At 43.0% G+C, this 27,733-nt stretch overlaps 1 protein-coding gene and 1 long non-coding RNA gene across 4 annotated transcripts; one reads left to right on the forward strand and one right to left on the reverse strand.

Annotated features, from left to right (window-relative positions):
- Positions 1-349: 349 nt before the first annotated feature.
- Positions 350-10,058, reverse strand: LOC128096788 (uncharacterized). Its single transcript, XR_008213743.1, has 4 exons — positions 9,959-10,058; positions 7,924-9,469; positions 3,916-3,984; positions 350-2,531 (listed from the first exon to the last, which is right to left on the reverse strand). It is a non-coding gene; the product is annotated as an uncharacterized LOC128096788 (long non-coding RNA).
- Positions 9,886-27,733, forward strand: Eloc (elongin C). 3 transcript variants are annotated; one of them, XM_052716776.1, is made up of 4 exons: positions 9,886-9,998; positions 19,544-19,596; positions 22,934-23,077; positions 25,945-27,733. In XM_052716776.1, exons 2-4 carry the CDS (start codon positions 19,593-19,595, stop codon positions 26,133-26,135), a joined length of 339 nt encoding a protein of 112 aa, XP_052572736.1. In that variant the 5' UTR covers positions 9,886-9,998; positions 19,544-19,592; the 3' UTR covers positions 26,136-27,733. The 3 variants fall into 3 exon arrangements, with proteins under 3 accessions (XP_052572736.1, XP_052572735.1, XP_052572734.1); XM_052716775.1 differs by lacking the exon at positions 9,886-9,998 and adding an exon at positions 10,017-10,078; XM_052716774.1 differs by lacking the exon at positions 9,886-9,998 and adding an exon at positions 10,078-10,165.

Raw genomic sequence — 27,733 nt, forward strand, 5'->3', positions numbered from 1 at the left:
GATGGCTCAGAGGTTAAGAGTCCTAGCTGCTCTTCCAGAAGTCCTGAGTTCGATTCCCAGCAACCACATGGTGGTCACAGCCATCTATAATGGGATCTGGTGCCCTCTTCTGGCGTGCAGGCAGAACACTGTGTACATAATAAAGAAATATATCTTTTTTAAAAAAAAAGAATGCAATACTTTATATGCTGTGAATAAAATGAGTGATAATATAATTCAATCACTGAGATAGGAGGAAATGGAACTTTTTCACATAATCTAGTTTTCAATTTTGTTGGCAGACATTTTCATCCATACACACATTTATTCTTTGCCCATTAAAGAGGTATCATGTAGGGGAGCAGAATGCAGCTTGCCTATCATTCAGTGATTGTGGAGTGTCTATAATGTTGCAAATCCAGATCCAATTTATCTTGGGCCATCAGCAGACCTCTTAATAGTCATTTATTGCCCTCTTCTGTAAATGGAAAAGAAAAAAAATAGAAAGGAAACATGACTGCTCCTTGTATGGTAGAGAAGTTTTATTGTGTAGATATGAGGGAGAGCATAGCCAGAGGCAGGGATATCTGAGAGGGTTTGGAGTGCAGAGGGGAGGGGAATGGAGACTTAGGCAAGGGAAATAGAGGAAGGGTAAGTGTGGTCACAAGAATCTCAATCCAGGGCATCCCCCAAAAGACTGAGATTTGTTAAAGAGAAATGTTCCAAATCACAGAGGAAAGGCGTCCCTTGTCCTTGTGGTTGGAGGCCAGTGGTGGTGACAGGAGCTTCCTGGCACCCTGGTATGGCTTTATAGTAAACAAAGCAGAGAGCTCTGGGGTGACACCCAGCAGACAAGGAGAAAGGAGTGCTTAGAGCAGGTAGAGGAGAAGACAACTGGATTGGAAGAGGCTTTGGGGAAAAGGCAGGGTTTCAGTAGAGGGAGAGGAAAGTGTCTTAGTATGGAGAGATGCCCAGACAGGCTTGGAGGGCTTCAGGAGCCCAAAGGACACTTACTCAATAGTCTAGGAGAGTGGTTAGAGCCGGTTGCGGGGAGAGCAGCTGAAGAGCTGAACTCTAGAATTTGGAGCCAAAATATGCCCGGTGGCAGAATTCAGCCTGAGCAAGTGATCCACACCCAAGAAGGCAAAATTGGTAATTTGGTTCAATTAAGAGAGGCTGAGCTTGTTGGAGGGAGGATCATTGTTTTAGTTTGGGTTTTTATTGCTGTGAAGAGACACTGTAACCATGACAACTCTTATAAAGAAAACATTTAATTGGGGTGGCACACTTACAGTTTCAGAGGTTCAGTCCATTATGATCATGATGGGGAGCATGGCCTTGTGCAGGCAGACACAGTGCTGGAGCTGAGAGTGCTACATCTTAAAGGCAACAGGAAGTCAACTAATAATCACACCTAGGGAAACTTGAGCAAAAGAGACCCCAAAGCCTGCCCTCACAGTGACACTGTAAGAATGATAAGCGGTGCTGGTTACTGCGTGGAAAGGTCACGGCCACGACAAAACGCAGTATCAGAGCTTTATTAGGAGGAAGCAGGGAGGGGTGGGCAGAAGAACCAGGCCTGGGGGAGACACGTGTGCAGAGAGAAGAGAGAGAAAGATGGTGAGGGGAAGAGAGAACAGAACAGAGAGAGGAGGTAGGGGTCTGTCCGGCTCTTTAAGGCGCAGGTGGGCTTACCAAGCTATGCCATGGATGTGCAGATTGCATGACCATACCTCGCTTATGTAATCATCAGCGCACACTGATGATGTAAGATGCAAGACCCCCTTGCCTAGCTCCTGAATTGCCCATGTGTGGTCATGCAGCACAGAGTAAGAGTGAAAATAAGATATACAGAAGTAAGAAAAGGAAAAAGCCCAGAGGCAAAAGAGATAATTTAAGTTAAAAAAAATAATAAAATAAAAAAAGTTGACAAGAAACAGGCCAAGCTAAGGCTGGCCTCTGTGTGTGATTTCTTTGGGAGTTGGCTGGCGACACCCCCCCACACACACACACAAGAGCAAAACAACCAACAACACAAGACCACACCTCCCCATAGTGCCACTCCCTTTGGGGCCATTTTCTTTCAAACCACCACACTCAGTTATGTCTCTCCTAGGTTTTCAGCACCACTGAATGAAATGGGTGCAGTAAAGGAACTAAAATAGCAGCTCTCTGGGTAAAAAGGAAACAGCTATTCCAAACTGCCACGGTGCTCAGGGAAGCGGAGAGAAGTGATTGTGGGGAGAGGAGGCGTCCAAGGCTTTAAGGGAAACAGGTGCTTGGGAGGAGGGGAGTCTGCAAGCTGGGGTGAAGGGCTTTGGAGTGTATAATAGACCTTGATATGCCAAGAGGCACCACAGATATGTGTTAATGGGAGAGCCAGAGTTTCCTTTTGCTGGAGATAGAGAGAAGGAGACTGCTTCCTTTCAGCAGGTAGAAGCTATTTTCCCAAGTTCCTGATGGGGTCCTGGCTTTTTGTCTAAATTCCAGACTTTGGGAAAAGGGATTTCTTGGGCCCAGACACTCTGTAGATGATATCTTCATGAATTCATCTGGAACACATGAACAGAGCATAGAGTTTTTATTTGGAATGTACAGAGAACTAGGTTTCCAACCAACCGAAAACCTAAAACAGATTTCCCCACCTTGTTTTAACCTACCTAATTGTTGGGCCCCATAAGGCCCAGGTGTGAGGCCCAGTGTAACTTCCTGAGCCTAGCTCGAGTATGGTGACCTGTCGGACATGACTTCCGCATCGCATATGAGTGACTCAGCTCTACCCGACCTAGAATCGCCTCTGCCTAGTAACTGCTGAGATAGCATCATCTCATTGGCCCACTATCCTCACCCCATCCCGCTCCCAGCACCCCAACCTATATAAGTCCACTCCTGATGCAATAAAAGGAATTCCTGCTTTGACAAGACTCCTGGCCCAGTGTGCTTCTCTCTCGTGGAATGGGGAGGTCTGGGCCTTTGACACTCACCATAAGCTCAGCCCTGTGGAGAGACCAGCTGGACCGGTCCTGCCTCCTCCCTACCTGTTGTTGGTCAGCCCAACACCTAATGGTTCCACCAATGTGGAAATGTGTCTTGACTGATGACTTTCATTTTATTCTGTTGCTATAAAAGCTTCATGAAAATACTTCCACATTGGAACATGGAATATGGGTGACCTAAATCTGTGTTCCCGGGCCATGGTCACTCATTTGGCTCCCGGGGAAATTATCTTGTTATGCCCAGATTTCAGAGACCCCCAAAAGACCACCATGGAGACCAAATCCCAAATGTAAAAGCAAAGAGTATTATCTTCAAGCTCTGAGCTTGGTCTCTCTGTCTGTTGGACAAAGCGGTGAGAACAGAGAGCCCCAAGCTCAGGTGGGGCAGAGTTTTTATCATAGCAGAGGTTGGGGTGAGGGAATTTCCAGGGTTCAGGACCCTGATTGGCTGACAATTGTCTAGGGGTATCTGTAAAACAAAAATAGGTGTGTGCTAGACTCAGGGATGTCTGGCCACCTTATCTAATGGTTGCAATGTTTGGGATGTTAGGTATTTCCTCATCCCTGGGTGGTATCAGCTTAAGGCTTTTCCTGGATCTGCCAATAAGCCTGTCACAGAAGCTGTGTCTAGGTCCCTAAGCCTGTCATGGCAGCTGGGTAGTTAAGCTGTTTTGGGGCCCCTCCACCATCTTTTATCTCCTTTGAAGTAAGAGTTGTTTTTGTATCAACACTGTATACCTTCCCCCCCACCCCCCACCCCCGCAAAGCAGAGGATAATTAGTGCCTATTGCCAGGACTTAGTAATAGAGGCAGCACAGTTACTGGATAAATTTGGAAAACCATGATGCTAATATGTAATGGGACAAACACCCAAAAATAAGCTAGAAATACTGCTGTTGTATTATAATAGAAATACACTGCTTTACAAAATGCTACATACGTTTCCAAAAGAGAACTTGGTAAATCTGTCCTCCCAATGTTTTCAGATCAACCTCACAGTCAGCTGCACCTGGAAAAATGATCATCTAGCTCAGCATTCTCAACCTGTGGGTCTCCACCCCTTTGGGGGTTGCATATCAGACATCCTGCACATCAGATATTTACATTACCATTCATAACAGTAGCAAAATTACAGTTATGAAGTAGCAAATAATTTTATAGCGGGGAGGGGGATGTCACCACAACATGAACTGTATTAAAGGGCTGCAGCATTAGGAAGGTTGAAAACCACTGCTCTAGCTGGAAAGAGATGACGAATTAGAGGAACCCACCTCTCCCCGGTGCACTTAAGCAGGAATCAAGTATTGTTGGAACGCTATTAAATGATGAAAGCCGATGTTTATTAAATAATCCTCTCTGTGCTTACTGTTCCTTTGAATAAGTTGACAACTCTTGGTCGATTCCCTAGTGCCCTGGATGTTTCGAACACAGGCTTTATCAAGCTAAAGAGCCAGCCAAATTGCCCCAATGTCCTCAGGCTGCCGAGAACACTCCACAAATGCCTTGAAAAAACGGCATGACAACAGCTGCCTGTTGCCAAAGCTCAATTCTGGCTCCTGAAGGTACTACCCCAGTCACAACTGTTTAGTTTACACTGGGCTTTTTCCCTCTTAGTGAACTCTAGATGACCTCTAAGCCATTTTCAGCTGGAGCAGAGGTGTACTTCTCCCAGCGGCCCAGCAGAAAGCCTGAGATTAGAGCCAGACTACCAGTTTGGTGCAAGCATTGACCTGCATTTGCGTGAAAGCTGCCTTGAAGGCAGGGTGGTGGTGGCACACGCCTTTAATCCCAGCACTCAGGGAGGCAGAGCCAGGCGGATCTCTGTGAGTTCGAGGCCAGCCTGGGCTACCAAGTGAGATCCAGGAAAGGCACCAAAACTACATGGAGAAACCCTGTCTCAAAAAATCAAGGGGAAAAAAGAAAAAGCTGCCTTGAATGGTGGACAGTCCTTCTTTTTTCATAAAAGATTGCCATGATTAATGTAGACATCCTTGCCATACTCTTTCTGCCTATATAAGCTGACTATTCAGCTTATTTGGGAAGCCAGATAGGAGCCGTGGCTCAGCAGTTTAGAGTACTTGTTCTTGCAGAGGACCTGGATTCAATTCCCAGCACCCACATGGTGGTGGCTCACAATCTCCTGTAACTCATAACTCTAATTGCAGGAGATCTGACGCCTTCTTCTGACGCCATGATAACTAGGCACGCATGTGGTATACATACAGACAAAACATTTACACACACATATCTAATTTTTTCTTTTAAGAAAAACAGGGACACAGTATAGATCATAGAGATGGAAGGTACAAAAGGGTACAGAAATGCTTCTGGGTATGAAACAATTGTTTGTTGTTTTTTCCTAAAAAAAAATGTAAGTGTGTCCCTAAAGATCCTGAGGAACCTGCCTAACTCCATTTTGAAGGCAGGAGCCATTATGCTTTATTGTTAGAAATAAGTTTCCATTTATTGTAAGAGCTGAGTTGCTGTTTGCAAGTCTGTTTCTTTCTTTATTTCTTCCTTGACCCATTGGTGCTTCAGTTTCCATGAGATTGTAGGCTTTCTATAGTTTTTGTTGTTGAAATCTAACTTTAAGGCATGTGGTCTGATAAGATACAGGAGGAGGTTATCACAATGTTTTTGTATCTGTTAAGATTTGCTTTGTGACCAAGCATGTGGTCAATTTTTGAGAAGGTTCCATGAGGTGCTGAGAAGGTACATTCTTTTGTGTTAGGGTGGAATGTTCTGTAGTTATCTATTTTTTTTTTTTTTTTAAATTTATTTATTTATTTATTATGTATACAGTGTTCTGCCTGCATGTGTCCCTGCAGGCCAGAAGAGGGCGCCAGATCTCATTACAGATGTTGTGAGCCACCATGTGGGTGCTGGGAATTGAACTCAGGACCTCTGGAAGAGCAGTCGGTGCTCTTAACCTCTGAGCCACCTCTCCAGCCCATGTAGTTATCTATTAAGTCCATTTGAGTCGTAACATCTGTTAGGTCCTTTATTGCTTTATTAAGTTTCAGTCTGGTAGATCTGTCTTTTGGTGAGAGTGGTGTGTTGAAATCTCCCACTACTAGTGTGTGGGGTTTGATGTGCAATTTAAGCTTTAATAATGTTTCTTTTATAAATGTGGGTGCCTTTGTATTTAGGGCATTAATGTTCAGAATAGAGACTTAATCTTGGTGGATTTTTCCTGTGATAAATATGTAATGTCCATTCCGATCTCTTTCACTTGATTTTAGTTTAAAGTCTATTTTATTAGATTTTAGGATAGCTACACCAGCTTGCTTCTTAAGTCCATTTGATTGGAAAGCCTTTTCCCAGCCCTTTACTCTGAGATAGTGTCCATCTTTGAAGTTGAGGTGTGTTTCTTGTATGCAGCAGAAGGATGGATCCTGTTTTCGTATCCATTCTGTTAGCCTGTGTCTTTTTACAGGTGAGTTGAGACCATTGATATTGATGGATATTAATGACCATGATTGTTAATTCTTGTTATTTTTTTGTGGTAGTGTTGTGTTTCCCTTCTTTGGTATTTGTTGGTGTGGGATTATCTATTGCCTGAGTTTTCATGGGTGTGTTTAGTTTCTTTAGGTTGGATTTTTCCTTCTATTGCTTTCTGTAGGGCTGGCTTTGTGGATGGGTATTGTTTAAATCTGGTTTTATCATGGAATATTTTATTTATTCCGTCTATGGTGATTGAGAGTTTTGCTGGGTATATTAGTCTGGGTTGGCATCCGTGGTCTCTCAGCGTCTGCATAACATTTGTCCAGGACCTTCTAGCTTTCATAGTCTCTATTGAGAAGTCTGGTGTTATTCTGATGGGTCTGCCTTTATATGTTACTTGGTCTTTTTCCTTTGTGGCTCTTAATATTTTTTCTTTGTTCTGTATGTTTAGTGTTTTGATTATTATGTGCAAGGGGACTTTTTTTGGGGGGGTCCAGCCTATTCAGTGTTCTGTAAGCTTCTTGTATCTTCATAGGTATTTCTTTCTTTAGGTTAGGAAAGTTTTCTTCTATGATTTTGTTGAATATATTTTCTGTGCCTTTGAGTTGGTAATCTCCTTCTTCTATCCCCATTATTCTTAGGTTTGGTCTTTTCATGGTGTCCCAAATTTCTTGGACGTTTTGTGTTACAACTTTTTTGGCTTTAGTGTTTCCTTTGACTGACAAATCTATTTTCTCTATTGTGTCTTCAGTGTCAGAGATTCTCTGTTCCATATCTTGCATTCGGTTGGTTATGCTTGCATCTGTAGTTCCTGTTCGTTTAGTCAGAATTTCTATTTCCAGCATTCCCTCAGTTTGTGTTTTCTTTATTGTCTCAATTTCAATTTTCAAATCTTGAATTGTTTCCTTCATCTGTTTAATTACTTTTTCTTGGCTTTCTTTGATTTCTTCCAATTTTTTGTTTGTTTTTTTCTTCCATTTCTTTAAGGGAATTTTTTATTTCCTCTTTAAGGGAGGAAAAAAAGTCATTTTTATGATTGATTTCTTCTGCTTCTTCTACCTTGGTATATTCAGGTCTTGCAGGTGTAGAATCGCTAGGTTCTGATGATGTCATATAGGTCTTTATGTTGTTGCCTGTATTTTTGCACTAGCATCTACTCAGCTCTTCCTCCGCTTGGTGCAGGCGGTGTCTGTGTCTGAAGATGCCTCTTTTGTTCTAACTGATAGTCTTGGTCCACTAGGAGTTTTTGGTCGAATTGGTGCTGTTGGGCTCTGTTTCTCTGGGAGCACCTTAGTCCAATGAGTGTTAGTGGGTTCTGTCTGGTGGAGCAGTTGTTCCCAATTGGTGCAGGGTGGGCTTATGGCTCCAGTGGTTGTTGGGTTCGCAAGAGTTGGGTTTTTATGGTGGGGGAGCAGGGAAAGGCAGTTCTCTGGTTTCTGGGACTCTGATGGCTGGGGCCTAGGGTCTAGAGACCTGGTCTGCCGGTCTGGAAATGGGGGCTTACCTGTTCCCAGTCGGTGTAGGGTGGACTTATGATTCTGGTGATCTGGTTCGGTGGCTGGGCGGCTCCTTCCTTTGTGTTCTCAGGTCCTCGTTTTGCTCACCAACACTTCCAAGTTGTTGGGTTTTTCAGGATCGGCAGCTGGGCCCTGGTTGGCCTCAGGCAAAATGTGACTTTACTTCTTAAACGGGGCCCAAGAAAGCCAGGCGGTGGAGGTGCATGGAAACTCAAGGTAGTGAGCAGGAAAGGTGTCGATTTTCTTTCTTTCCTTTTTTGAGAGAGCCACCATGTAGACCAGGCTGGCCTCCATCTCAGAGATCTACCTGCCTCTCCCATGAACTGGGAATAAAGGCATGTGCCACCACACCTAGCCAAAAGTACATTTCTCCTAAGTGTGGGAGCTCCAACAAAGGAATAGTGCCTCTTTGTCCAGTCCAGTGGCCTTTTATGTGTCTTTTAAGAGGGAATCCTGTTATTTTTCAGCATATTGCAGAATTTACCTGCCAAATCCACCCACTTTATGCTTGCCTCTTTAGCCCCCAACCTAAGGGATGGATGGATCCAGAGTCAAACATAATTGACCTTGGGCCCCACCCTTACTGCCTAAAGGGAGATTAACTCAGGTCTCACTAGGTTTATTCAGATTTTCCCCTTAGTTTTATCTTCTGCAACCCAATGCCTCTCTTCCCATGAAACCATTTTGAGCTATGGCTACAACCATAACACTTTTATTTTTTTCCAAAGCCTTTGAAAATTAATTCAGGGCCATGTGCTCCATTTTAGCCTTTAATTGTCTGCAAATCAACTTAAAAAACAAACCAGCTGGGCGGTGGTGGCGCACGCCTTGAATCCCTGCACTCCGGAGGCAGAAGCAGGCGGATCTCTTAGTTCCAGGCCAGACTGGGCTACAGCGTGAGTTCCAGGAAAGGCTCACAAAGCTACACAGAGAAACCCTGTCTCAAAACAAAACCAAACCAAAAAATAACTTTCAGAGCCATTCACAGTAGCCAACACTAGTAATTTCAGCAGAATTATAAATTGGAGTTGGAGGGCAGCCTAGGATTACATCGGGAAATTCTGTGCATGGTGGCAGGAGATAGGATTGACCCAAATACGAGGCTAGTCTGGGCTACATAGTTACACTGAGAGACCCTGGCTCAAAAAGTCGAGAACAAAGCCCCTTTGGAAAACGTCATTAGTTCCAGGAACTCCAAATCGCACGTACATATTTCCTTTGGTGGACATTCTTTACACAACTGCGACTAGTTGAGTAAGTATTTTGAATCTACATTTTCAAGCCCATTTCATGAAACACCAGAAAAGAAACCTGACTAAGCTGTTTTTCCAGCTTTCTAGGAAAGGTCCCCGGGCAACCACGGGAAAGCCAATGAAATGCCTTGGGTGTGGGGGTGCGGGAATGCGGTGAGCTTCTGGGGGTGAGGAGCAGAATGGTACGCTCCGCAGATTAGAGTAATGGTGGCAGGCAGCTGTTCTGTAGGCGAAAGGAGAGCAGGGCGGGTGGGCGTGGCCTGTTTCGGTAAACACGGACCTATACCGGGAAGAGAGGAAATGAGGCAAACACATTGCGCGAGCTTGTTAAGATGCTTGTAGATGTGTATTACTTATCACAAAAGGCCAGATGCCGCTTCCTCAAGAATACGATCTTTTGTACACATACTGCATTTCCACATCTTAGGCTTCCTTTGACATCCCCCACCTCCTGGCTAAACAGAAACGAGAGCAGGGGCCAAGCTTTAAAGCCATCAAAATTTCAACCCTCTACACGGAAAACTACAAGTCCCAAGATGCAATGTCACGTGGGACCTAACCCTAACCATAACTTCGTAAGAAACTACATATCCCAGAATGCACCTCTGCCCGCACCGGTTCAGTTCCTTGCAGAAATTGGCTCAGGAGGGCGTTGCATTCTGGGAATCCAGAAGCCCTAGCTTCTCATTGGTTGAGATTTGCTAACGCTATCTCTTAAATTGGACTGTATTCCTGAAGATAAGGGTTAGAACAACAACGCACTTCCTACCGACACAAGTTATTTGCAGAGCGTGTCTTCGCCTTGCCAGGTACCGATCTCCCGCGCGTTGCAGAAGGCGGCTGTGACGCGACGGAAGTAGTTCCTTCCTGTGCCCCGGAACCCACGGGGGTAGGCAGCTGGGGGTTGGGGGGGCGGCCCTGAATAGGGTCTGTGGCGGTACGTGGGGACACGGCGCGGTGGCTGCGGGACTGGCTAGTGAGTGTCGGGCTGGGGTGGGAGCGGGGCTCCGATTTCGCTTGGAGAGCTCGGGCGGCTGGGGCTGGGCGCAGTGGCCATCCCTCCGCTCACCCCTTCCCGTCTGGGCGGGGAAGGAACGGAAGCTCTGAGCCTCTCCGGCCTCCCGAGCTCCTGGTTTGGGGGGAGGGGAGAGGACTCCGGCGGGACCTTAACTACATCAGCTCGGTGGGTTTGGAAGGAGGAGGCCGGACAGGAGGTGGGGGCGAGCTGGGCCTTTTCCAGGCGCAGCGCGGGGAGGGTGGAGTTAAGAGCATGGCAGCCGGGTCGCTTTTCCTTTTTGCCTTCCTCCGGTGCGCTTAGATTTGTTTTACTGTTGAAATCAGTCGCTAGTCGCAGGAGAGAGCCCTCGCCCCTTTCAGCTGTAGGACCCGGAAAAAAAGTTTACGTTCTGGGCAACTTGGGTAATCCCTGCCTGACTGGGTGGGTTGGGGTATTTGTGCACCTATCTGCCTCTCAGTTTTATCTGAAAGGAAGTATTTAGTGCCAAGTACAGTGCCTATTTAATTTTTCTTAAGGATCTGAAATTTCTAGTTTTGTGAGCATGGAAATTGTGTCTGTAGTGGAAGCATCGCTACTCTGCACTTTCCAGTGTAGAAAGCCATCGAAATGGTTTTACAACTTTGTTCAAAGTGTCAGATTTGTTTTTTAGTCCCCAAATTGCATTTTATTTTCTGTTAAATGACCTAAGATGATAAATACCTGGTCTCATTTACGTTATGATATAATTCATGTTATTGAGTGGTTGAAGTTCACAAGTATCCTAGTAATACAGTGATGAGGAAAATGACTCTATTTTTTTCCCATCGATACTTGTTATTTATTGATTTGAGATTGCTATTTACCACTTGTTCGGGTTGGGGGGACAGAGTCTCACAGGGTACTATAGACTGGCACGGAAGCCTGTCTGTAAACCTGAGGGGTCTCAGAGATCCACTTTTGCTTCCAAAGTGTTGGTATTAGAGGTGTGGGCCACCAAGCTTGCTCCCCTTTTTTAACATGCTGGGATGGAATTAACCTTGGACCTCAGCTGCCCTGAGTCAGCACTCTGGAGTGCAACTACTCTGTGTCCTCATCCCCCTATTTAATTTATAATGGCTTCTCATCTTAAGTATGTCATTTCTCTAATAACTGCCAGGCTAGGACTGTATCTTGATATAGCATGTTTGCCTAATATACAAAAGGTCCTGGGTTGGTTCTCCAGCACCACACACACAAAAATTGTTGGTTTATTCCCTCATAATGCCATTTTAAAAAATACACAAATATCCATTTTTTTTTTTTTTTTTTTTTGGCAGGGGGGCAGGGGTTTGGAGACATGGTTTCTCTGTGTAGCTTTGGTGCTTGTCCTAGATCCTGCTCTGTAGACCAGGCTTTCCTTGAACTCACAGATATGCCTGGCTCTGCCTCCCAAGTGCTGGGATTAAAGGCAGGTGCCACCCGGCCCTCTAACTATGTAGCCCTTGCTTGCCTGCCTGGCACTCACTATGTAGACCTGCATAGCTACCTGCCTCTGCATCCCAATTACCGGGATTAAAGGTGTACACCACCACACCCAGCTTTTATCCATTTATTTCAAATGGAGAGAATCTGTTATTAGATGGTAATACTGCGATGTGAATAGTCAGATATTCCTATATATTAAGTTCTTAAAATTGTGCAGATCTTAAGAAATGCTTGAGGAAAAGTTGGGGTTTTTTTGGCGGGGGAGGAATGTGTCAGATTGGAAGGTAAGCAGCAAAGTCTTTAAATGTATGCTTGGATGTGTTAATACCCTTCAGATGCTTTACTGCTCCTCTATTAAGTAAAACTACACAAAGACATCCAATACTGGAAAATCTACACATACACAAATATATACATATGCAGTTTTAGGTAATAAGTTTGAAAAACAATAGGGATAGGTGTGATGTCAGAAACTTGTAAACCTTTAATCAAAGCATTCAGGAGACTGAGGCAGAGGATTGACAGGAGTTCCACACCAGCCTGGACTATGTAGTGAAGCCCTGTTGATCTTCTCTCTATTTAAAAAAAAAAAAAAAGGAGCCGGGCGGTGGTGGCGCACGCCTTTAATCCCAGCACTCGGGAGGCAGAGCCAGGTGGATCTCTGAGTTCGAGGCCAGCCTGGACTACCAAGTGAGTTCCAGGAAAGGCGCAAAGCTACACAGAGAGACCCTGTCTCGAAAAACCAAAAAAAAAAATAAATAAATAAATAAATAAATAAATAAATAAATAAATAAAAGGAAATAGAGCAAGATCAGGGATCAGGGAAGCACCATCAGGATTTGATGTTTGACCTACAAGCCTAAGTAATTAGGGAGAGTTAAAGGAAAAGAACTTCAGGCAGCAGTCACTGCAAATCCAAAGACCTTGAAGTGTGAGAGAACTTGACCTAGTCAAATACCAGGGAGCAGGCAGTGGTGGCACACGCCTTTAATCCCAGCACTTGGGAGGCAGAGGCTGGCTGATCTCAGTGAGTTCAAGGCCAGCCAATCTACAAAGCAAGTTGCAGGACAGCCATGACTGTTATACAGAGAAACCTTGTCTCAAAAAACCAAAAACAACAAAAAAAAAATGTTTGGAACATATTGAAGGAAGAGTAAGAAAATGAGATAAGGGTGGCTAGCCAGGGAGTGTATAATACAGATTTTAAGCTCTTCTATATTTGTGCAGAAAGATGAATCTAATGTATTCCTGAGATGACAAGGTGGAGAATAGACCAGCTAAAGGAAATTGTTGAAGCCCCTCCCCCCAAGGACAAGGGTTCTCTTTGTAATCCTGGCTGTCTGCTACTTATTTTGTAGAGTAGGCTGGCTTCAAACTCAGATCCACCTACCTCTGCTTCCAGATTGCTGGGATTAAAGGTGTGAACCACCACACCTGGGTATGGTAGCTTTTTTAGATAGCTCATTTAAAATACAACTAGCTTGAACTGGGGATGTAGAGTTGAAATAGGTGGAAAGTCATCTGATTTGAAATATAATTGGAAGCCAAATAGCTCTTGTCTTTTATTCCTAATGCAAAAAAAAAAAAAAAAAAAAACAACTTTTTCCCCCGTACCAATCTTGTGAACAGTAGTGCCATTTACTGAAATTCTGAAAGGGAGTATTGGTTTCTGATGAGTGTATAAGGAATTCTTTGTGGGAGTTAGTTGATAACTCATTAAGACAGTTTGAGGCCAGCCTGTGTAGAGGAAATTGGATGTTTCTGGCTGGGGCTAGGAATAGGTGTAGAGCTAGGGAGGTAATATGGGAATGGTGTTTATGGATGATATTTAAATGCTTGGGTTGGAGGACACCAGATAGATGGTGTCAGACTGATCAAGAAAAGCAGGTAAAATTAGATATTGGTTCTTTTGCCATGTGCTGGGATTTTAGGCCTGTGCTACTCTACCTTGTCTGATTATGAGCCTCTTCAAAGCCTCTCACACCTTTCATCCCAGTGGAGACAGGACCTCTTGAGTAGTACCAGGAAAGCCATGGCCTGTCTCAACCAAAAGGGCGGGGTGGGGGGCTTCTTGAAGACTGGTGATAGGAAAGTTAAGATGTGGGTGAAGGGCTGGAGTGGTAGAGTGCTGGCAGCTTTTCCCGAGGACCAGGGAGGGTTTGATTTCTAGAGCCCGGGTGGTAGCTCACAACTGACTAGCCCCAGTTCCAGGGGATCTATGCCCTCTTCTGGCCTCTACAGGCACTAGGAACACACATGGAGTGCAATCATATGCAGACAAAACAATTACATATAACAAGTGTATGAAAGCTGAGCTGGTGGCACACCTCACCCTTCAGGAGACTGGCATGTGAGTTCTAGTCCTGCCTGGTCTACATAGCAAAATTTGAGGCCAGCCAGGGCTTAGAGTGAGACCCTGTCTCAAAAAAAAGTAAGAAGTTAAAATATGTGAGTGGAACTTAACCTGATGAAGAGGTGTCGGCCTGTCTGCTAAGAGCAGAAAGATCTTGAATTCTAGGCCAGTTTGGTAGTCCTGGAAGAAGCTGCTTCAAAACAAAAAACAAACAAAAAAAAACAAACAAACAAAAAAAGAGTAAATGGTAGTGTGTTGCTCAGTGATTAAAAAAAAGGTATGTGCCTAGCATTTGTGAAGTGCTAGGTTGGATACCAGAAAGAGGGGCACGAGAATGAGTATGATGACAAGCAGCGTCCTTAGATGGGAGATGGAATATCACTCAATTCTTTTCTTTTTTGGTTAAAGGTAGTAGCTCACGCCTTTAATCCCAGCACTGGGAGGCAGAGGCAGGCGGATCTCTGTGAGTTCCAAGCCAGCCTGGTCTACAGAGATCCAGGACAGGCTCCAAAATTACACAGAGAAACCCTGTCTCGAAAAACCAAAAAAAAAAAAAAAAGTTAAATTAAATTAAACAAACAAACAAATAAATAAAGACATGTGCCACTACCCCTGTCCACATGTATCTTAAAAATCCAAAGAAAGACTAGTCTGTAGTGTAGCATTTCTAAATTCCGCTTCTGTGAAGTTTTCCAGGAACACAGGCACATTGATTAGTTTACATCTTCTCGTCTGTGGCTGGCTTGTTTAGGGCTGTGGTTGCAGAGTAGCTGTAGCAGACTTTACACATGATGGTTACTGTCTGACCGGCCCTTCCAGTAGAGAGGTGGCTGCCCCTGCAGTTTAGGATAGTGTAAGGACGAGGATGGGACAGGGAAGTGCTGGTTATTGGTTCACAACTTACCAAGTGTTGTATGTAAACTCTTTGGGATTCTTTCAGGTTTCTTTTTAAATTTATAAGTCTCTGTGTGTAGAGGTCAGAGGGCATTCCCCACCCCCTGGAGATAGAGTTCCAGATGCTTGTGAGCCAACCGATCCAGGTTCTGAGAATCAGACTCAGGTCCTCTGCAAGAGCAGTATGTGCTGCTAACTGCTCAGCCGATTCTCTACCCTTTTTAATGTGTTTAATTATAATTAGACACTTGCAAGCTGCTATGTAGGTGCTAGAGATCAACTCTCTCTCCAGCCCCAACGCCTGTCTTGACCTGTGTCTCAGTTCTTTGTCAATCAGCATTATTATGTTTGATAAGACCAATATTCCCTAAGCTCTTGAAACAGCCTTCTTTCCCTGTCCTCATTCCCTCCTGCCTTACTCTTCATTTCCCCAGAGAACTCCATCTTACACACTGTTCTGGTTTGGTTTTCTGGTACGCCCGCACCTCCACATCCCTTTTTGGTGGGAATGGGTGTAGTTGTGGTTGAGACAGTCTTGCCCTGTAGTTCTAGTTGGCCTAATAACTCAGAGTAATCTTGACAGACCTTGAACTCTTGGTAATTCTGCTTCCACCTCAAAAGCTAGGATTTCATTCTTGCCCCATGACCCTGCTGTTTTTTCTGGGGAGGTTAGAATCATTGTTCTCTCTGTCTCCAGTACCCAGGACAACACTTGGCATAGTACTCCTTAATATAGTGTTTGTGAGGTGAGTGAATTTCTAAACTGGTTTTCAACAACACTCAGTCACTCTTGTGTATCTGTGTACCTCGCACTTTCCTTGGATCCCTCTGACCTTTCAATTTGGTAAAATACCTCTTATCAATCACCCAGATCACTGTGTCTGTTCATGTAACATCTGTTCAAGATTTGTAGCTACACACTTAATTTCTTTGGGATAGTTACTCTTTGGGTAACATCTGCTTATCAAAAGAACTTGAATTAGTTTTGACAGTGTATCTGGTATTCTTGTTGATGGTGATAGTTTGGTGTGCTTTTTGGTCTACTGAGACTGGGTTGGCCTCAAACTCTCCTGCTTCAACATGCTGAGTTCTGGGATTACAAGTGTATACCACCACACCCAGCTTTGACTAAAAGTTAAGACTGAGTTAAATGTAAGAGCATTTATTATTACAGAATTGTTAGTCAGTGTTCTAAAAGGTAGAAGTCCAGTTACATAGTGACTGTAGCTATATTGAAACAGATTTTTCTCCAAATTTGAGTTCCTGGATGTGAGTTTCTCACTTAATCATGTCATATTTTATAAACATCTACTTACGAATTAGGTGGGAACTTTGAGCTAGAGAGATAGTTTAGTGGTTAAGAATACTGGCTGCTCCCCCCGCCCCCCCACTGTAATTTTTTATTTTAAAATGACTATAGATGTTAATTGTACAGAGCAGATCTATGTACCCTTCACCCAGGTACCCCCAATGATAACTGTAAAATGATACACTATAAAAAACCTGGGAAACAGACATAAATACTCTCCATACAATCTCTGCAGCTTTTAAAAGCATAAGTGTGTTGTGTGCATAAAATTCTACACAGCTGGGCTGGAAAGATGGCTCAGAGGTTATAAGTGCACTGGTTGCTCTTCCAGAGGACCTAGGTTCAATTCCCAGCACTCACATGTCTGGCTGCTCTTGGAAAGGACCTGAGTTCCACTCTCAGCACTTACATGGTGGCTCACAACCATCTGTAATGCCTGTTCCAGGGGATCTAGAACTCAGGTGCCAGGCATGCATGTGGTATTTATACATACATGCAGGCAAAACACTCATATACATAAAATCTAAAGTTACTTTTTAAAGAGGAGCTTTTAAAATAATGTTGATGGTGGTAGGGCTTCTCCACTACTTTAAGTCTGTAGACAAATCGTTGCTTCCCAGAGGCTTTCCCAGATGAGACTTTGCATGGTTGCTTAGCTACTGCTGGTTAAATAAACAACCTAGGTGTTCTACTATGGAGATTATCTAGATAGAAGAGTTGACACTTGAAGTTCCTGTATTTCAAGACTTTCTAACATGTTTTTTTCTTTCATTTTTAAAAAGAATGTTTACAAAAGAATATAAACAGGAAATATAATGGTTTGGTGAATTTTTAAACTGCCTTTTATCACAAATTGATATGAAGTATGGTTTTTTAAATTTTAGAGAACTGTTAGAGAATTATAGCATCAACTTCTAGAAGTAGAAAATTAATTCACCTGGAGATTTGTTTGTTCGTCTGTTTGTTTTAATTATGAGCAAGTTAAAGCTGGACATGGTGGCCCATGCCTTTAATCCAGTACTTGGAAGCAGAGGCAAGCAGATCTGAGTTCTAGGCCTTCCTGGTCCAGCTACACAGAGAAACCTTGTAGGTGGTAGAGGGCTGTGGCCAAGTTGAATGATGGAGGGAGGGAATAAGAATTGTAAAGTCCTGGGTGGTGGCACACGCCTTTAATCCCAGCACTTGGGAGGCAGAGGCAGGTGGATCTCTGCGAATTCGAGGCCAGCCTGATCTACAAAGCGAGTTCCAGGAAAGGCGCAAAGCTACACAGAGAAACCCTGTCTTGAAAAACCAAAAAATAAAAGAGAATTGTAAAGTCAAATCTACCAAGCTTTGAATCCTAAATTGTAGAAGCTTCTAGAGGAATAATACTCTTGTGGGAGATTTATTTTTAAAGAAAATAACGTACCTGAAAGGTAGTTACTACAGTGATCACCAGTAAGTAAGCCCATAAGTTATTGTTTATTCTTTTACTCTGCTTTATCTATTTATCTATTATTTTACTCTGCTTTATCTCATATTAGACATGGTACAAATTATTGAGAAAAAATGCCTTTGTGGGAATCATTTTATTTTGTTAAATTTAAGATTTCTGAAGTTAGGAACTAGAAAGATGGCTAGAGATTTTGTTCCTGAGGACTTGAGTTAGATTCCCAGTACCCCTATGGCAGCTCACAGGTATCTAAGTTCAGTTCCAGGGGATCTGATACCCTCTCTGGTCTCCAAGCACACCAGAACACACGTGGTGCACCAACACGCCTGTACACAGAAAGTAAAAATAAATAATAATATCCTCTATGTGTGCAGGTGTTTGTTTGTGGAGGTCAAAATAGGGTGTTGGATCCCCTGTAACTAGAGTTACAGTTGTGAGGCACAATGTGGGTGCTGAGAATCACCCTGACTCTTGGAAGAGCAGCAAGTGCTCCTCACTGTTGAACCGTGTCTCCAGCACCCCACCTCCAAGGCTTTTTTGTTCAGTTTGGTTTTTTGTTTCTCTGTGTAGCCTTGGCTGTCCTGGAACTGGCTCTGTAGACCAGGCTAGCCTCGAACTCAAAGATCTGCCTGCCTCTGCCTCCCAAGTGCTGGGATCAAAGGTGTGTGCCACCACTGCCTGGCCCAAGTTTTTAATATTTAACCTTTCATTGTTAATTCAGAACTTTAGTACCGTGTGTGTAGAAGGGATGGAAGAGTAAAATACACATGTGCACAGTTGTTGTGTAATTAGCAAACAAGCCTTACCTTCCTGTCATGGAAGGTACTTCATGTCATTGGCTATGTTATATAGTCTTTCGTCTAAACCACATTTGCTTGGTATCTACACAGGATAGCTTTCTGCACTCCCCCTTCATTGACTTAAAGGAAGGCACATGGAATACTAGTGTCAGAAGTTGACATGGCTTCAGTGTCCATTATTAAGCATGATTGAAATGTTAAGGCTGAAGTCAGTCTTGTGCCTGATTCTGTGTCAAGTTCATTCTGTTGTCAAGGCCTAGAAAAAGCCCACCCAGTAAGCTTAAAGTAGCCAGAGGCTGACTGTCAGCTGCTTAATGTGACTGTAGGTGTAGCATGAATGAAAGAATTTGGAGGCCACCTTCTAGAAACCACTGGAAAACACCAGTTGGTTTTCTGATGACAACAGGATCCACAGTTTTCTTCAGATTCTTGGCAGGGAAAGAAGTGATTTAGAATATTTTAGTACAGTTTTTGATCCTTTGGTTTGGGTTGTTTGTGTTTATGGTTTATGTGTGCATTTTGAATAAGCAGCACTTTTTCCTTGTCTTTATTCTTGACATGGCCCTCAGCAGCAGCACCGTCAGTCACATTGTGTTGTGCTGGGAAGGAAGGCAGGACCTTCCTTGCACACACAAGACAGGTACAGGTGCTCTGCCACACCGAAATCCCTACAGATGTTGGGGTTGTTGTGGGTTTTTTGATTTGAAAGTTTCCCTCTCTAGACCAGCCTGTCTATAGACTAGCAATCCTGCTACCATGCCTGATTCCATGGGAATCTGATTCCATGGGCTCTCCTGCTACTCCCGTGGGTAGATTTGGCACCTAGTAGAGCTTTGCACACTTACACTACCACTAGCCGTAGTGCTTGCCTTGACAGCCAGTTTATAGTGCTTATTTTAAAGTAATCTTTCTGAAATTCAGAGACTCCAGCTGCCCAAGTTCACAAAGCGTCTTGGTGCCTCCTGTTGACAGGTTGTTTGTTGGAATCAACTTATTCTATAAGGAGGGAGAATCCTGAAATTATTAGCACCAAGAACACAGTAAATAGTAATGTGTGGAAAATACATATGCAACATTAATCTTTGTGTTTTTGTTACACTTTCAGGAAACTACTAAAGTTCCTGTGGGATCAAGTAGAATTTTATAAGAACATAATGGGTAAGTTAACAGAGGTAATTTTGTGTATCCATTAGTGGGAGCTGATTTTTCCTCTCAACTAAAGGCACCGGTCCTACACGTGGCCTGTTGCACAGATGAGCACACTTTTATGTACCCATACACTATATACACCAAGCGGGGTGGCCTTTAAAGTCATTGAATGAAAATAAGAAAATGGCTAAAGTGAAATTAATGTTTACATGAACAGTTTGTTACTCTGTATGTCTGAAAGGTAACAATACACAGAAACAATACTGTGTCAACTAAAATTTGTAGTATTTTGTAAGTACTTAATAATAAGACTTTTACACTGGGCAGTGATGGCACACGCCTTTAATCCCAGCACTCCTGGGAGGCAGAGGCAGGCAGATCTCCAAGTTCCAGCCCAGCCTGGTCTACAGAGTGAATTCTGAGACAGCCAGGGCTACAAAGAGAAGTGTCTAGAAAAAAGGGGGAAAAAAATGAGACTTTTAACAACAGATATGCAGAATGTTAAGTTGTGTGTTTATCCTGACCCTGTGACCAGATAATACCTGTAAAAAACTTGGGAGAGAAAGGTGGTATTGCTCCCATTTTCCATTTCCGGTGTTGGATTCCTAACAAGGAGTGTGTGATAGAGCAGAGGTGCTCAGCTGGTCCACAGGAAGTGGAAGGACAGAGTGGAGCTCCCAAGTGCCTTCTCCTGTTAGAGCCTGCCTTCCACAGTACTGCACCTCCAGTAGTCCACTGGGTTCAGTGGTTAAGCTCTTCCTTAGAGCAGAGCCCCTTGGAGCCAGCCAGGTTAGGACTCTGCAGACACTAAAAGGGAGGTCTTACCAGGTACGCAATACTCGGTCCAGTCAAGTTGATGATCAGAATCAGGCATCACAGCGTGCAAATATTAGAAATGTAAATGAACTTCTTAGTGTGTTCACTGGGTAGCCCAGGCTAGCCTCAAAGTCCTCATCAGTCCTGTGTCAGCTTTGTTTTTTAATCTGGAATTCCCTGGAACAGGAGTTACCATTGTGGGTGCTGGGAATCAAATCCAAGTCTCCTGCAAGAGCGGCTGGTGCTCTTAACTACTGAGTGTCTTTCTAGCCTGAGCCGCTGTCTTTTGAGTGTTTGGATTGGAAGCATGAGCCATCCTGCCTAGCTTCAGTTTGAAATAATGCTAACTTTTGAGGGTTTTTTTGTTTTTTCTTTTTCCTGAGACAGTTTCTCTGTGTAGCCCTGGCTGTCCTGGAACTAGTTCTGTAGACCAGGCTGGCCTCATAGTCTAGTTTAGAAATTGAACTTACATCTTTGAGTTACTGTAAAAAATTACAAGAGTTATACAGTGTCATAGCTTCATCGGGGGCTGGAGATAAGTGGGTAAAGGGCTTGGTTTGCCAGCATCAGGACCTGAATTTGAATTCCAGACACAGTGGCACACAGTGCTCCTGCAGCAAGAAGGAAGGCAGACACAGAATCTCAGGAAGCTTGCAGACCAGCTACCATGAAGAATGCAGTGATGAACAACAGAAATACCCTGTCTCAAAGTGAAAGGCGAGGGCTAACAGCTAAGGTTGTCCTCAGACCTGCACATATGTCCTGTGGCATGCGCATATCCATATACTTAAACAATATACACATATTGTTTTTACATTTGTGGGCCATTGTCAACATTTTACTGTGTTTATAGACTTCACAGTATTGTAGGTACAGCTTGTATCCCCTGATTATTTACTCTATTCACATTTCCCAGAAACTTTGATATTGTTCTTCAGAGCAGATTTATTTTTTTTTTAATCCAAGTTTAAGCAAATGTCATTTATTACATTAACTTGTGTCTTTAGTGTCTTTTAATAGTTACCTATTTTTTCAGGAGAGAAACTCTTTCATTATGCTTATTTTGAGAGCTAGCTACTTGTTTTAAAGACTAAAATTTGTATTGTTTCTATGGGTTTAGTTTCACATGAAACATCTTTGACAGCAGTGGTTTTTTTTTTTTTTTAATTTTTATTTTACAAGCATTGATGTTTTGCCTACATGTGTGTGTGAGGGTGTTGGATCCATTGAAAATGGAGTTATCAGGCAGTTGTGAGCTGCCATGTGGGTACTGGGAATTGAACCCAGGTCCTCTGGAAGAGCAGCCAATGCTCTTAATCACTGGGCCATCTTTGCAGCCCTGCAGTGGTGGTTTTAATATTAATCTTCATTTTAGGGATTTCTTTCTTTTTTTTTTTTTTTTTTTTTTGGTTTTTCGAGACAGGGTTTCTCTGTAGCTTTGGAGCCTGTCCTGGACTAGCTCTGTAGATTAGGCTGGCCTCGAACTCAGAGAGATCCATCTGCCTCTGCCTCCTGAGTGCTGGGATTACAGGCGTGTGCCACCACTGCCCAGCTTAGGGATTTCTTTTAGTTAACTGGATGTGTGTAGCTGAACAGAACAATCATCTTCATCCTTCTACTCCATAGGGCTTCCTAAATTCTTAGAATAAGATTTAAGGTGCTGTTTTTGGGTTCTGTTGCTGTGAAGAGACACAATGACCGAGGCAACTCTTAAAAAGGAAAGCATCTAATTGGGGCTGGCTTAGGATTCAGAGGTTTAGTCCATTGTCATCATGTCAGGAAGCATGGCAGCATGCAGGCAGACATGGTGCTGGAGAAGGTGTTGAGAGTTCTACATCCTGATCTGCAGGCAGCAGGAAGAGACTGAGCCACTAAGCCTGGCTTGAGCTTCTGAGACTTCAAAGCTATCTTCCCCACCCTCCAGTGACACACTTCCTCCAACAAGGCCACACCTCCTAATAGTACCACTTCCTGTGGGCCTATGAGGGCCATTTTATTAAAACCATAGATGCTTTCATATATTGGTAACAATAAAAGTAATTAAAAGATATGTGAGAAAAGACCTTGGTATTTAAAAGTATGTATGTCCCAATTATTATTAATTGTTACTTGTTTATTTTATCCTGAGCAGAAAACTAGTGAAGGCAACAGTGACAACAGTCAGTGGTGTCTGTACACACTCACCTCTGATTTGATTTTTTCCTTTTTCCACGCTTAGTAGTCAAACCCAGGGCATCACATATGCTAAGAACGTACTCTACTACTAAGCATAGTCCCTAGTTCCCGGACAACCTGGGTTTTGTTTTATTTGTTTGTTGTTTTTGTTTGTTTTTGGAAACAGGTTTCTCTGTAGTGCCCTGGCTGTCCTGGAACTTGCTCTGTAGACCAGGCTGGCCTCTAACACGCAGAGATCTCCCTGCCTCTGCCTCCCAAGTGCTGCGATTAAAGGCATGTGCCATCACCGCCCAGCTCAACCTATTTATTTTTAGTGCATTATATAATTAAAATTTATTGTGCTGCTTTATTTCAGATGGAGAGGAGAAATCCTATGGTGGCTGTGAAGGCCCTGACGCCATGTATGTCAAATTAATATCTTCTGATGGGCATGAATTTATTGTAAAAAGAGAACATGCGTTAACATCAGGAACAATAAAGGCCATGTTGAGTGGACCAGGTAGGTAATAGTGTTTTTTCCTTCATATGTCCTTTTAATGTTTAATAAATGTTTTTCCAGTTAGATACACACAGCATTTGAAGGAGGAGAAAGCAGTTGCAGTGGTAGATGCCTCTAGTCCCAGCTCCTTGAGAGGTTGAGGTTTGGGAGGATAGCTTCTAGTCTAGGAGTTTTAGGCCAGCCTGGGCAACATAGTTGAGACACTGTCTTAAAACCAAACAAAGAAGGACTGGGGATGTAAAGTAGCCGCAAGCATATAGACGTGAGTTAGGATCTCCATGTAATTCACATAAAAAGCCAGGTACACACACACACACACACACACACACACACACACACACACACACACACACACACACACACACGGGTGGAGGGGTGGGGGGAGAAGAAGGAGGAAGCTCCCACCATTGCATGATTACATTATATTGAGAAAAATCAGTTTTCAGTTATTTCTGTGCAAGTTTGAGTAAGATCCTAATTATTCTTTTGCAATAGGAAACCTGTGCATTTTTTCTACGTTAGTTTGTGGTTGTCATATACTGTTGTAATAAAAAGTTTATTCCTAGAAGTTACCCGCCCCCCATGCACCTCCCTCTCGCATTCCAGTTTTGTTTGGAGTCAAGATCTTAATTCTGTAGCCATGCTGCCAAGCTGGCTTCAGACTCAACAGCTGCCCTTCCCTCACCTTCCCATGTGCTGGGACTGTAGACCTGACCACCACTCTGGCTCTGACCTTTAGCATTCTTTGTCCTTTGAGTAAATATTTTCCAGCTTCCAAAAAGTTCAAATAATACAATTGTTACTTCTTTGTTTAAGATTTATTTATTTATTATGTACACACAGTGTCCGTCTGCACACTACAGAAAGTGCACACTACCAAAGAGGGCACTAGATCTCATTGTAGATGGTTGTGAGACATCGTGTGGTTACTGGGAATTGAACTCCGAAGAGCAGCCAGTGCTCTTAACCCCTGAGCCATCTCTCCAGCCCCAATTATTACTTCTACAGTATGAACAACCATCACAAATATATAGTTCCAGAAAATCTCCCCAAAAGGAAACCCTATGCTCTTTGAGCTTTATCTGTGCCCAGTCTGCTTTCTGATCTCCCTATTCTGGAATCCATGCAGTATTTGACCTTCTGTGTCTTTCTACATGGCATAATTCAAACAAAGTACAATCCCATGGTAGGGGAGCCATCAAGTACTATTCTGTCAGGAATATGCTAGATTGGGTTTCAACATTTTGTGTCTACCTTTTAGCTACCATAAACGGTGCTCTTGTTGTAGATACAAGTATATATAAGTGTCTGTTTAAAACACCAGCTTTTGCTTTGTGGGACTGTTTGGTCATATGATTGTTATGTTTTCGAGGAGCCACCAAAGTGTCTTTGTTGGGGTAGGATCATTTAAATTTTTTTTGTTTTGTATTTTTGTTTGTTTGTTCTTTGAGACAGGGTTTTTCTGTAGCTTTGAAGCCTATCCTGGAACTCACTCTGTAGACCAGGCTGGCCTTGAACTCACAGAGATCCACCTCTGCCTCCCGTGTCCTGGAATTAAAAACATGCACCACCACCACCCAGCTCGGGCAAAAAAAAAAAACAAAAACTTATTTTTATTGACAACACATTGGTCTTCCAATTTATAAAACACCCTGACTGGGTTTATCTCTTTCCTTACTGTATCTATGTATATATGTGGGTATGTATCTGTATGAGTTTATGTGCATCTCATGCATGAGCTCGTGGAGCCAGAGGAGAGCATCGAATGCCTTAGAACCAGAGTCACAGGTGGTTGTGCCAAGTAGGTGCTGGGAACCAAGCCCAGATTTCTGCAAGAGCAGTGAGCTCGTGACTCCTGAGCCATCTCTGGCCCATTATTAGCTGGTCTGACTTCGAAGTGATACTTCAGTATAGATTTTATTTGTATTTACTTAGCAACTGCTGATTTTGAACACCAGTTCAAACAGCCAGCCTCAGTTCAACCCTCCTGCCTCAAGCCTCTTAAGTGCTGAAGGTGTACACGTGTGCCATTACATAAAGCCTTCAGACGCTACTGTGTTCATGATTTTTGTTGTTTTGTTTTTGAGAAAGGGTTTCTCAAAAAAAAAGAAAGAGAAAGGGTTTCTCTGTAGCTTTGGCACCTGTCCCTAGAACTCTGTAGAGGCTGGAACTCAGTCCACCTGCCTCTCCCTCCCGAGGGCAGGGGTTAAACACCACCTGGCTTGTGTTAAAGATTTTTTTTTTTTTTTTTTTTTTTTGGTTTTTCGAGACAGGGTTTCTCTGTGTAGCTTTGCACCTTTTCCTGGAACTCACTTGGTAGTCCAGGCTGGCCTCGAACTCACAGAGATCCGCCTGGCTCTGCCTCCCGAGTGCTGGGATTAAAGGCGTGCGCCACCACCACCCGGCCGTGTTAAAGATTTTTAAAGTGTTGTATCTACTGAGAAATCAGGTAGATAATCTGGTGCCAATCACAGTCGATCTTTAAACATTTATTAATTTACTGCCTAACCAAGTGCTGCATACCACGTGGCTTAGGTACAGAACTTTATTTTCCTACGGTTCTGAAGTGTTCAACTTTAAAGAGTTGACAGTGTTGAGTACTTGCCTTTGAGTAATGGGCTCTGTCTCCACGTCTGCTTCTCTCTGTCTTAAGAGGTCTCTTTCTATCTGTATGTGTCTAGTCTCTTCTGATGAGAACGCCAGTGGCACTGTGTTCCTGTCCTAGAGACCTTGTTAACAGAATTTAGCTGAAAGACCCTACCTTTAAGTACAGTCACATCCTGAGGTGTAGTTGGAGTTAAGATTCCCTTGAGAACAAGAAGAGGCACTGTGCAGCCCCTAACATACTTAACTTTTTTGTTTTGCAGGGCAGTTTGCTGAGAATGAAACCAATGAGGTCAATTTCAGAGAGATCCCTTCGCACGTGCTATCGAAAGTATGCATGTATTTTACCTACAAGGTCCGCTACACTAACAGCTCCACCGAGATTCCTGAATTCCCGATTGCACCTGAAATTGCACTGGAGCTGCTGATGGCTGCAAACTTCCTAGATTGTTAAATAGAATAAATTATAATAAACTGTTCATTTTTTCAGTATTTAATACCTGTAGTTCAGTTAGTCATTTTTCCACATATAGCATGTTGCCTGTATGAAATTGAACTCTAAAGTTAATTGCTGAGCAGATTCCTACTGTCATTTGCATAGCAGAGTTGAAATTTGTTTGCTACATCAACAAATTAAGGACGTTCACAAACCAAGAAATAAACAAATAATGCCAGTTTGTAGGTGGTTTGCTTTCTCCTTTGGATGTGACCTTTAAAATTATAAGTAATATAGCAAATTATCCTGGAATGTAAGCATAAATGAGCATATTCTACAGGTAAATACAGGGGCTAAGTATTTTTATGTTTTTAGTGTTTTTTTAAGAACCAGTTCTGATCTTACAGCCACTGAGCATTACTAGAGTTATGCAAATAATTACATGAAAAAACATGTTTATAACTTAGCCAAACCTTGATTTTTGTAACTCAGAATAAGAGTTGAAATTTCTTATGTGTTTTTTGATAAACTGCAATATTGTTTAATTGCATCTTGTGTTTTGTTTATTGCTACAATTTAAGAACATTATTTAAAAGCAATTTTGGAAGATTATCAGGTACAACTTTTGGAATAGAAACTGTTTGAACTGTAGCCATCTAGTCAAGTAAATGATAATTTACGAGTCCCTGTGCATTGTGCGTTTTGAACAGTCTAAAGCATGATTTCCGCTGGCTCCCTTGCATTCTCATTCTTCGTGGTCTCTTGGGATTACACTTGTATGTGTTGAAATGTGTCCTGCAACACTTCATGAACTGATCTAAACTTAGAATCTAGGTATTCTGAGCTCTTCCAGTCTTCCTGCATTATTGGAATGCTGTACAATAGAAATGAGGGAGGTGGTGGGAACCCTGTAGTGCATTAGCTAGCCCCCCTCCACTAGCGTATGTTCCATTGATTATAGTAAAGCTGTAGGTCTTCTGAAGTCACCTCGTGATGCAGTCATTCAGCCTTTTTCTGAGCCGACGAAACACCCGGAAACGCCAAGGAGTCACTGAAGTGAGTGTGATGGACAAGCCGTCACTGAGGTTTGTCATTGCAAGCCTTCACTTTCTTCCTAGGACTGCTTTATTACCGGTCAGTTTTCCTGGAAGCTTCGGAAATCATAAAAGCAACCTTTGCTCTTAAAAACCTGCACATTGTGCTGTCTAGCATATTGACAATAGGTTACATGTAAATTGGTTATTTTTAGTAATGTTTCAAGGCATACTGGCACATAGTTACAGATGTAAGGAAAGCACAGGGTTGTGTTCTGGGCTGGGGGTATTTAGAACTCAGTGGTAGTGCTACCATGACAAGGCTCTCCAATCAATCTCTAGCTAACATGGATTTGCTCTTTGTATCAAATAGGTGCAATCAAAGGCCAAAAGATGGATTTCAGGGGGCAATAGCTAGAAATACAATTTAGCCTGGGCCAGTATTTGTGGGTTACTCTGTGTGTTAGGTCCAGAAGTAACCTTAACTTCAGGGCATCAGAATTGCAACACACTAGGCCAATTTGTATATGGTGCAGCAAATGGTACTTTGTGTTAATAAAGGCTGTGTTGACTGAAAAGGTA

The sequence above is a fragment of the Peromyscus californicus genome, unplaced genomic scaffold (genome assembly GCF_007827085.1).
Source record: "Peromyscus californicus insignis strain IS unplaced genomic scaffold, ASM782708v3 Scaffold_5__1_contigs__length_169319896, whole genome shotgun sequence".
Taxonomy (NCBI): Eukaryota; Metazoa; Chordata; class Mammalia; order Rodentia; family Cricetidae; genus Peromyscus; species Peromyscus californicus.

What these genes read in the sequence shown, in the direction of transcription:
- Eloc (XM_052716776.1), top strand. An exon ending in GGCCATGTTGAGTGGACCAG is followed by an intron (nt 23,078 to 25,944) that starts GTAGGTAATAGT and finishes TTTGTTTTGCAG; the next exon opens with GGCAGTTTGCTGAGAATGAA.